Genomic DNA, 11,444 nt, shown 5'->3' with positions numbered 1-11,444 from the left:
TAGATAGATAGATAGATAGATAGATAGATAGATGATAGATAGATAGATAGATAGATAGATAGATAGATAGATAGATAGATGATAGATAGATAGATAGATAGATTGATAGATAGATAGATAGATAGATAGATAGATAGATAGATAGATAGATAGATATCAGATTTCATCTCATAGCTTAGGCTGGACTAGAACTTATTATGTAGTCCATTATGTCCTTCAACTTTAAAATTAGTGTTACATTGTTTTGGGGGAACATGAGGGGAGGGGTGTACCACACTGTGAGGTATGAGGGAGTCTGTTGTTTTGCTCATTCAACCATGTGGTTCCCGGACTTAAGTCAGCTGTCTTGGAGGCAAACACTTGTTCCAACAAGACCACACCTTGTAATCCCTCTCAAGTTGTCCCACTCCCTAATGTCCAAGCATTCAAATATAACTATTCAAACCAACATAATTGTTGAAGAAAGGAACTACTCTACCTCGGGAAACCCAGGCTAAGAAGTGAAGATAACATGAGTGATTTGCAGAACTACCTGCTATCTGCTAGATTTTGTTTCATTAATCATGGTGTGTTCCTCTCCCCTTAAATGCATTTCTTTCACCAAATGAATATTGATCTGGGTATTTCCATTGTCATCAATTATACCTGGTCAATGAAATAAATAGCCATAATAAATATCCAAGAACATTCCATTTCAAACTGACTTTAACCTCAAGCTGTCCAGAGTAACCCCAGATGCCTGCTTTGTGTTGCAAGCAGGAAGAACTCAGTCTATAACCTTTAACGGGAATAGGAAGTCAGCTTCAAGCTTAGTTTCTTGTAGAATTCTTCAGTGAATGTGTTGGTATCACAGTGATGTAGAGAGCAGAGAAAATGGCAAACAGTAGAACACTTTCCAATTTATGATGATGCAAAACCTTCCTTTAAAATATTTTATCCTCTTGGAGTTTGTGCAGAATATAACTTTATATTTAGTTAGTAGGTGACTGGTTTATTTTGGATCCCACGTGAATGCCAGTATTATACAGTCTGTTGAGTGGTTTTTGTTTTGTTTTTGTTTTGGGTTTTCAGTGTTTGGGACATTTTGTTGTTGTTTTGTTTTGGGTTTTGTTTTTTGTCTTTTGTTGTTGTTGTTCTTTTGGCTATTTGTTTGTTTGGTTTTTGCTTAGAAAGCTCCCCCTCTGAGATATGCTGACCAAAATGTCACATTTTCCAGAAATAATGTAATGGTCAAGTTTCATCCAACTGCTCCAGCCCAATTAGTCCAGTGGGAAAATGTAGAAAATAGATGTGATACTTCAAAATCCAACCAAGAATTCGAATGTTTTTGGCGGGCTATGGATGTTGTGATTATGGACCCAGATGTTTCCAGTCACTTGTGTGACAGGTGAACTGGTTCTCCCCGTATAGGATCAGAATTCAGGTATGGAGTTTAAAGGCGAATACTTCCTAAATGTACCTTAGTTTATTTTCCAGTCTTGGGAATGTTTGCTTTCTGGCCTCTTGAGAAATATTTACCGTTACAATGTAAAGCACATCCTAAGGTGCAGAGAAAATGCTGTTTTTGAAAAGGAAATGTAAGGTCTTATTAGGGCAAAACTGTTAATTACACACTTCATTATTGTCAAGGTTAATACATACAGGGAGAACAGAAGCACTTTTTCATCTCTTCCCCGGGAACAAGGGGAGACAGCTGTTCTCCTGGACAGATCCATTAACGCTTATCACCAGCCGCCAGCCTGCACAAGCCGTGCCATGAAATATGGCTGCTGTCACCAGGAGGCAGACCGGATGCAGAGCTGGTCCAGGTTACAGAGGGAAAAACAATGAGAACCCCAGCTTCAGATGCAAATAGATTGCCTTGCATTGGTTTTTAATGCTTGCAGCTTCCACAGCATAAAATTCACTGATACTCTTGTAGTTATTGTATTATTGATCTCTTTAGAATTACACAAATCTCATTTCAAATAAACATCAGATGCCGATTCTAATGAACAGCAGTCCTTCTGTGTGGTGCCTGTTTAAGCCACATTGGACAATTCTGAATGCTTGGATTTCATTGTTGTTGCTTTGATGGTTATGATTCCATAAGGAAAACACAAGTCAGCAAAAATAAATAAGCCTTGGATTCTCAGTTAACTCGACTTGAGGATCAGAGAGGCTATAAAACCCTTCTCTTACTTTATTTTATCTGTGTATTCTGAAAAGTTGTTTGCAACAAACCTTTGCACTTTTTGAGCCCCCTGCTTATTAGCACTGAACTAGGAGTTCATCTGAAACAAACAAACAAACAAAGCCATGTGTTCCTATTAAGAATGATTTGCATTCTTGGTCAAAATCACTTTAAAGTTCTGAAAATTAATATCCAAAAAAAGAAAATACCTTTACTTTTCTTATTTTTTTCATTTGCTTTCATTTGTTTCCTTCCCATGAGTAAATTAAATATTTTTCCTTTCAAATATTAACAACCATGCATTTACTTTTGTTGCACCTAGGTTTTATTTATATGCAACTAAGGATTATTACAGTTCATTAGGTCTATGATATTAAGAAAGCATGCAGACCCAACTGGGGAAATACAAGAGCAAAATGGTGAAATATTTGCCTTGTTTGTTTGTGTGTGTGTGTGTTTGTTTGTTTGTTTGTTTGTTTGTTTTAATGGTAGGGATAATGGCTGACCTTTTATTTTATTATTATCATCATCATTATCATTATTATTATTTTACATATTCACTTTACATCCCACTCACTGCCTGCTTCCAGTCACTCTCTCCCACAATCCTTCCCTCATCCCCCTTCCACTTCTTCTCTGAGCAAGTAGGGGGCTCTTTAGGATGTTGCATGACCTTGGCACATCAAGTCTCTGTGAGCACTTCCTCTCCCGTTGAGGCCAGACAAAGAAGCCAAGCTAGAAGAACATATCCCACAGACAGGCAAAAGCATTTGAGATAGCTCCGCTCCAGCTGTTCGAGACTCATGTGAAGACCAAGCTGCACTTCTGCTACTTAAAGCATAAAATGTGTTTCACCTGCATAATGAATGAGAAAGCCCAAGCCAACTATAGCACTAAAGATAGACAGATGGTGATAGAAGATAGATAGATAGATAGATAGATAGATAGATAGATAGATAGATAGATAGATAGATGACAGATATATATAGATATGCCTTTATGGATAGAAAGAATAGTGCACATGTGTGTGTATGTGTGTTTACAAAATGCTGGTTCCTTGTAAACTGAAAATATATTTTCATTGTAACATACAATATATATAAAATATGTTTTCATTGTCTGTATTTTCACTGCAAAGGTTCCCTAAATACAGAAAATCTGGAATTTCTAATTTTCTAAGTCATACATTACATGTTTATGAAGGATACCAGTACAGTAATGATCATGATTTGAAAGCATTCACTTATATATTTTTTAGTTCTATTAAAAAGCATTTATTTTATGTTACAGTTGCAGATAATGTGAACTGCATCTCCCCTTTAAATTTCAGAAATTGCCAGGCAGTGGTGGTGCATGCCTTTAATCCCAGTACTTGGGAGGCAGAGGCAGGCAGATATCTGAGTTTGAGGCCAGCCTGGTCTACAGAGTGAGTTTCAGGACAGCCAGGGCTATACAGAGAAACCCTGTCTTGAAAAACAAAAACAAAACAAAAAAAAATCAGAAATTTGTGGTTTAGATCTTGTTACTAATAATTATATTTGCTACTTATATCTGGTTTTGTCCCATATATGCAATCATGGCTAAATTTCTATTTTTTGTAGCTTCCTTCTTTCCCAAAATTTCAGTTTTCTTTCCCAAATTTTCAGTTTAACTTAAAACTTTACTAAGATAGTAGTCAAATAAGAAGAATTTACTGGTACTTACAAGTACTTTCTATGGCAAGAATCATATCAACCAATTTATTCATAATAAGTATGAATAAATCCTGTCTTAATTCTATAATGAAAGTATTGATTCTTACTATTTCATAGATTAAGAAGCCATGCTCTCAAAAGTTTCAGCAACTTACCTGATATATAGTTTATAAGTGCTGCAAGCCTAAGTTTTAAAATGAAAAGCAAAAAAAAAAAAAAATTACTTTGTTGTGGTCAATTTGCATAGGGAGATGTGAGCCAACACCCATCCAGATACAATGCCAGGTAAGGAGAGCTTTCTGCCCAAGACTAGCTTGATGAACCAATGAGTTTAACTGTGTTACTTATAGAGTAGGGACACTGGCAAATGTGGACAGCCACGGAACTCACGCCTGCAACTGTTAACTGTTTATCCGCACTGCCTCTGCTGCCTTGTGCACAATACTCCAGGCCTTGCATAAGACGGCTTACTCTTAGGAGTCTCGTGTGTATAACCACAGCTGCACTGACTTCAAAAACGTAGTGAGCATGTTGTGTCCATGCCTGGCAAACGGAGCTCAGCAACAAGAGACATTTCTTATCCCTTCTTCAAATAACGTTTCTCTCACAGCACTGTTAATTATTTCCCCTTTTATATCAACAGGCAGATGGAATCTCGTTCATTGCACTTACTCCCTTAATTTGTATATGAAGTGAGCATTTTTTTTGAATATATACAGTGCATAGAAATAGCAGACTTGGCAGTTCTAAGTCCACGGGTTAACTGTATGCACTGACCTCTATGATCCCACAGAAATCCATTATACTAAAGTGGATGCAGGAAAAATACATCAGTCTAAGAAATATTGGAAAACGAGAGGTTACGGATACAAAATAGAGGAAATTACAAAGAGCATCGTAGTAGTACCAGATTATGTTCAGAAATATAAACACGCCTTAATATTCATGCAGATGAATAGTTATTTAGGTATGCCTGTGTTAGTATACAAATGCAGATTTTCTAGTTCTGCTCACTGGGAGGGCCTGGGAAAAGATACCTCAGTAGTGATGAAGTAAACCCTGAGTCCCAATTGTCATGCCTTAGATCCTATAGAAGGAGGGCTTCGTGGAGAACTGGCTGATGAAGCAACAGAGTTAGGGAAAAGTGAGAAAAGGGCAGAACACTTTATAGTGATGAAGAATGCTAATGTGCTTTACAATAGAAAGAAGATTGTCAAAGGGACACAGACACCAACAGAAAAGGATCTTTGGGGACAAAAGCTCCAACCATCTGGGTGACAAAGCAAATGGCACAGCGTGGATCATAACTCAAAGGATTTAATAAATGTCTGGGAGTCTGTGATATTGATATAAACAAATGACTGAATAAACAAATAAATAATAAATAAGGGCAATACATACGCCTAAGCCTCCTATGCAGAACTCCAAATGCTTTATGCAAAGATATGCCTTATGCAAAGAGGTGGAACTTAACCCCTACTGCTACCAACTCCCTCCATGGGGGGCAGGGGGAGACTGCACCTGTGTCTCATTCCTAGAGGGAAAGAAGGAATTATAAGTTAGAAATTAAACACCTGAACAATAAAACTTTACTTAAGTGACCAAGGAAAGGTTAACAGAAATCAGCCATGTTGATAGTGTGCACCAGATCTAAGGTGATGAAACTGCTACTTCACAGCCTTCTTCCCTGCAAACCCATTTCCCCAGTTTAACCATGATGAAAATATCAGACAAATCCAATTGAGGGACATTCTGAAAATACTTGTTTATTGCTTCTCGACACTTTCAAGAACATCAGCACCAAGGGAAGTCTCAGAAACTGTCAAAGAGACTCAGAACACATAATAGACAAGTAATAAAAACACATAAGAAACATAATAAACGGATTGGAACCCTAGGCTGGTGGAGTGCTGATAACGGTGGCTTTTTATTAACAGTAATGCAAAATGTTAAGACATGAAACACTGGCTGAGAGGGACACTTTGGAATTCTTCTATGAAATGTCACTGTTAAACTATTCTAAAATGAGTTTATTTAAAGGGACATAAATAAAAATAATTCATCTAAGACTGTTTGACAGGGTAGGGGGGAATGTCGTTGCCTTTCAGCATGAAGTTTGAGGCACTAATCTATGGATCTCACACTCTAAGACAGCTTGGTCTTCTCCCTACACTTTGAACTTTCCCATGGTACTAACTATGATGATTCTGAGCTCCTTACAACTTACTCAAATGTATTTTTCTCCTAAAATCTTGATAGCTACCCTTTGTTCTTTGTTCTTTTATCCACCCCCACATATTTCAGCGCAAACAGTGTAATGACAAGCCAAGGCACAGCTGACTGGTTTTGTAAGTGGTTTTATGTTTCTTTCTGTTCCTTGTATTCTGATGTTATTTGGGTTTTTTAAAGGGAACAGTTTGTCACTGAGATCCAGACACAGTCACATCATTACCAAGCAAAATCCCCAATCCAAAGATGGTAGGTAACACACACATGTGGCCGCTTTGAGGACTGTAGTACAATTCTTAACAGGATCACATTGGATTGCAAGTGAAACCACGTAATAATTCTTCACACTGTTCCATAGTCACAGTTTCAGAAAGTGTCTTCTAAAATCATCCACAAAGTCTTATAGCATTGGTCAGTTATGTCTTCCATAGATGTATAAAGATTGCACACCCATTTCTGCCCATGCTTATATTCAAATGGCACTGCTTATAAATCATCCGAATAGTGAATTTTAAAATAACAAATATGCTTTTTATAGCCAAACACTATAGACTACTAAAATGTATAGCCATCAGCCCATTGTTAGAAGCTGAAGGTTTGCACAGGCCCTCAGACTGAAATTACTGCTGATATTATTGGGGGGGGGGACCTGCATTCTTAAAAATGTTTATATTTATGCCCTTAGACAAGTGTTTCTGGCATCCATAGCCAGAAAGGCTTCTTATTCCAGTGGGCAATGGTTAATATAGAGACTCATACTGATCAAAATGCTGAGAAAAAAAAAATGTCTGTTGGTCACTCAGCCCCCAAAAGGCCATTACCAGTGAATATCACAGAAAAAAGAAGCATAGAGATTGCAAGGCTGGAGGACAGATAAAGAGTGCTGTGAAATGCTGCCTTCTGGACATGGTACAGTCAATTCAGTAAGGAATACACTGCAGCTATATCTACAATCACAAAACCTACCCAAAAAACAAGACATTAGGTGCCATGCTAGTTATGAGTAAGAAAGGTCTGTCAGAATGAGAGAAGACAAGAGAGGGAAACAGGGTGAGTATATTTGCAATACACATATGTATAAAATTATCAAAACTTAAAAGTAATTTAAAAAGAATGTGATTTTTTTTATTGGCAAAGCAACTTCTCTATAGTTTAAGCAACCGGTAAGCACAAATTTGAAAGCCCAGATTACTGTTGAATACTTGATTTATTTTTTTCCAGTGAAGTTAGGCAACAATTATTTTTTTAAACTAAAATGTTTCTCTCATGTTTTCTTCTGTACTTTAAACTAAATGAAGAAGGGGGACTATCCCCCAGCAAGTATAAAACCAGGGATATTTTCTTAAACAACGTTCCTCCTATTATTCCTAGACAATCGTCAGAGGAAATAAATCCTGCAAGGAAACCTCTATCAATGGTCTGCTAGAGGATTTCGACAACATCTCCGTGACTCGCTCCAACTCTCTAAGGAAAGAAAGCCCACCCACCCCAGATCAGGGAGCAGCCAGCCGCATTCAAGGCCACTCGGAAGAAAACGGCTTCATCACTTTCTCACAATATTCCAGTGAATCCGATACTACTGCAGACTACACAACTGAAAAGTACAGAGACAGGAGTCTCTATGGAGATGACCTGGATCTGTACTATAGAAGCAGCCATGCAGCCAAGCAAAACGGGCATGCCATGAAGATGAAACATGGAGACGCTTACTATCCTGAGATGAAGCCTTTGAAAACCGACCTGGCTGGATTCCCTGTCGACTATCACACCCACTTGGACTCTCTGAGAAAATCAAGTGAATATGGTGACTTTAAGTGGGATTATCAGAGGGCCTCCAGTAGCTCTCCTCTAGACTACTCATTCCAGCTCACGCCTTCTAGAACTGCAGGGACCAGCAGGTGCTCCAAGGAGAGTCTGGCATACAGTGAAAGTGATTGGGGACCCAGCTTGGATGACTATGACAGGAGGCCAAAATCGTCATACCTGCATCAGACAAGCCCTCAGCCAGCCATGCGCCAGAGATCCAAGTCAGGCTCAGGGCTTCAGGAACCCATGATGCCATTTGGAGCAAGTGCATTTAAAACTCACTCTCAAGGACACTCGTACAACTCCTACACCTACCCTCGATTGTCCGAGCCCACAATGTGCATTCCAAAGGTAAGGTCCACTGCCTCTTCTCCACGGCTGACTAACCCTGCAAAGAAGGCTCTAGATGGCCAGCATCTTTAGAACTTGCCGCGTTTGCAGTGAAAATCACTTTCCAAATCCTATCTTATTTTCCCAAGTCCCATCACCAAAGGCTTTTTTAAAAGGTCCATAGGTCATTAGAATCAAAGTTTGGCTTTGGGGATCTATTACAAGACTGCTGATTAAAATAATATGGAATTTGTATTTAATAGAACAATTTTCATTTTCTTTCTTTCTTTCTTTCTTTCTTTCTTTTTTCTTTTTCTTTTTTTTTTTTTTGAAACAGTGTTTCTCTGTGTAGCCCTGGCTATCCTGGAACTCACTCTGTAGACCAGGCTGTCCTGGAACTCAGAAATTTGCCTGCCTCTGCCTCCCAAGTGCTGGGATTAAAGGTGTGCCCCACCACGCCTGGCTGAACAATTTTCTGATTCACTACTAATAGATACAGTCTGATCATATTTACTAGGTTATTATAGACAATAGCATAATAGTCCCCAGTTCTTCAAAGTTTATATATATATAAACTTTGTTTTATGCTAGGAATCCATTGTAGAGTCCTATGTGCACTAGGCAGGCACCCCATCTGTGAGACACTACCCCAAAGTATGCTCTTAAATAAGGCTCATATAAATTTACTTAGAAAACTGGTGGGTCAGCCGGGCGGTGGTGGCGCACGCCTTTAATCCCAGCACTCGGGAGGCAGAGGCAGGCGGATTTCTGAGTTCCATGCCAGCCTGGTCTACAAAGTGAGCTCCAGGACAGCCAGGGCTACACAGAGAAATCCTGTCTCGAAAAGCCAAAAAAAAGAAAAAGAAAAAAAAAAAGAAAAGAAAAGAAAGAAAGAAAGAAAGAAAGAAAGAAAGAAAGAAAGAAAGAAAGAAAGAAAGAAAGAAAGAAAGAAAGAAAACTGGTGGGTCTGCCATACCCCATACTTTGAAGAAGACTATAGGGGGAGTACTGATCTTTGGTTAACTGCACACCATTTCCATGAGCAAATAAACCATTTACCAACAGCCCGGGGAGTGAACACATGTTTTGCTCATGGTAATTTACCAAGGATTGGTACCTCACCTATGCCATTGAGGCAGAAAGGCAGGACTTGAGTATGGATTGTGGATTACCTTGAGTCTCAAGACAGTCTTGCTGGGACGTGGGCACTAGTAGTCACATACATCTGGACCAATGCTTTCTCCTCAACAGCTTGTCTGATAACACCTGCAGCCATCTGCTCTGTCAATTCCAGTCACCTTTCTCTTTTGCTTATTATAGAAATGTTTAAGAGAAGCTATTTGGGAAAACAGGAAGTGAATTAAGCTGTACTTTAGAAGAAACAAAGGACCTGTTATTTTTGTTCCCATGATAAAAAATTAGAAGTGAATCCTGAGAAAATAAGGCATGAAAAACACACTCGCTGGGCATGGTGGCGCACGTCTTTAATCCCAGCACTTGGGAGGCAGAGGCAGGTGAATTTCTGAGTTCGAGGCCAGCCTGGTCTACAGAGTGAGTTCCAGGACAGCCAGGGCTACACAGAGAAACCCTGTCTCGAAAAAAACAAAAACAAACAAACAAACAAAAACATACTCTAGTTAAAATGTAAATGATTGTAGTGGTTTTAATATCGCCATGTTAAATGGATTTAAATGACCATAGTTAAGGTGCCACAAATACTTTCCCATCACGATTGCTAGACACAGGTCTTACTAGCCAATAACCAACAGGCAAACCCACATAGCACCTACAGATATATCCTGGTATACAACTCTACCATAGCTCATTCTCTGTGAGTCCCATGGAGAGGAAGCCCTTCATAGTTCTAGAATCAAATAAATGTGTTGTACTGCTGAGTCAAGTGACATACTTAGAGCTCATTGTTAAGAATGCACTGGGCATTGAGCTCACTGCTGTAACCTCAGAACTCATCAAGCTGTAGCAGGAGGATCATAAGTTCACATCCAGTCTAGGCAACAGGATAAGCCTCAAGGGCCTAGTGACTGTCTCAAAATAAAGTGCTAAGAAGGGGCTGAAGAGTAAAGTACATGCATACCTGTGCAGGACCCTGGATTCAGTCCCCAACACTACCCTATGAACAAGCGGGAAGGCACTTGCTTAGGCCATTGTCCTTGAGAAAATGCTGTTGAATTATATCACCTTTCAGCCCTGCGATCATTTTTCCCCATCAAAAAAGTTAGCTCTTTTTACTTCATGAGCCAGAAACGATGTGATTGCAGGCTTCTCTTGAATAATGAAGTCAGCCTGGTGTCCCGGGACCCATCTTTTCATAACGGATTCAGAATGAAATGTCTAGAGATAAACCCCAGCCCTACCAGAAAGTACAGAGGCTCTGCAGTTTGGTTTTAGTCCTGTCTCATGCACTTCACTCATGCCTAGAGGCCTTTGGGATTAGCATGACCAGGAGCAAGCCATGGCCACTCATTTCCCCGAAGAGAGCACTGGGGTTTAGGGAGTCACAGGCCACACATAAGATTTCAGTTAGCTGTCTACACATGAGCTCTAGTTTCAAGCCTGCCGTTTCTCCTAGCCTCGTCTTTCTCTTTATGTAGGCCTATGTTATTTCAGGGCTTCAGCTGAATTTGCAACTAAAATCTATGGTAAGTTTCATGGCCCTCCATAACTTTGAGATGAGAGGAAGAGAGGAATGAGACAGAGCCAGAAATGGATATTTGCTTCATGCCCTGCAGACTTTCAAATATAAACCAAAACAGAATTCCTGCCCCGAACTCTAGCTTTTCTAAACCACAAAACAGTGCACATCAACTGTGGCTAAGGAACAGTGTGAGTCCATTCACACATGAGACTGTCTGCCTTGAGGTTTTCAGCATTTTTAAAGCCAATGTTCCAAAGGAGCAAGCTGCTGTTCCTGAGTCCCCCCCAAACCCAGGAGAATTGACGAGCAGGTTTTGTGGGAGGGCAAGAGGCGGGAAACATGTTGGTAATTAAAACGCTTACTTGATTAAAAATATAACATCTCTCTAAAAACAGTTAGGTGCCTCTGCCTTTAGAGATGTACTCTGAAAAATCAACCAATTGCATTTGGATTTCCAGCTGGGGCAAGAAATGGTGATCATGACTCAGATAATTTAGCTTTGCCTCCTGACAGTTTCTGGAGAAGGGTGGGTGATGTTCACATAGCCGGGGGGGGG

The 11,444-nt window shown here is 39.6% G+C and overlaps 1 protein-coding gene across 1 annotated transcript in view; it reads left to right on the top strand.

Annotated features, from left to right (window-relative positions):
- Pak5 (p21 (RAC1) activated kinase 5) overlaps positions 1-11,444 on the top strand; it is a 301,988-nt gene that overhangs the window by 260,022 nt on the left and 30,522 nt on the right. The window contains exon 4 of the mRNA XM_021192487.2: positions 7,468-8,253. Coding sequence (XP_021048146.1) covers positions 7,468-8,253 — 786 coding nt within the window. The remainder of the gene's footprint in view (positions 1-7,467; positions 8,254-11,444) is intronic.

This window comes from Mus pahari, chromosome 3 (assembly GCF_900095145.1).
Source record: "Mus pahari chromosome 3, PAHARI_EIJ_v1.1, whole genome shotgun sequence".
Taxonomy (NCBI): domain Eukaryota; kingdom Metazoa; phylum Chordata; class Mammalia; order Rodentia; family Muridae; genus Mus; species Mus pahari.
Note: the sequence above shows the minus strand (reverse complement) of the source record. Positions and strands in the feature narration are given on the sequence as shown.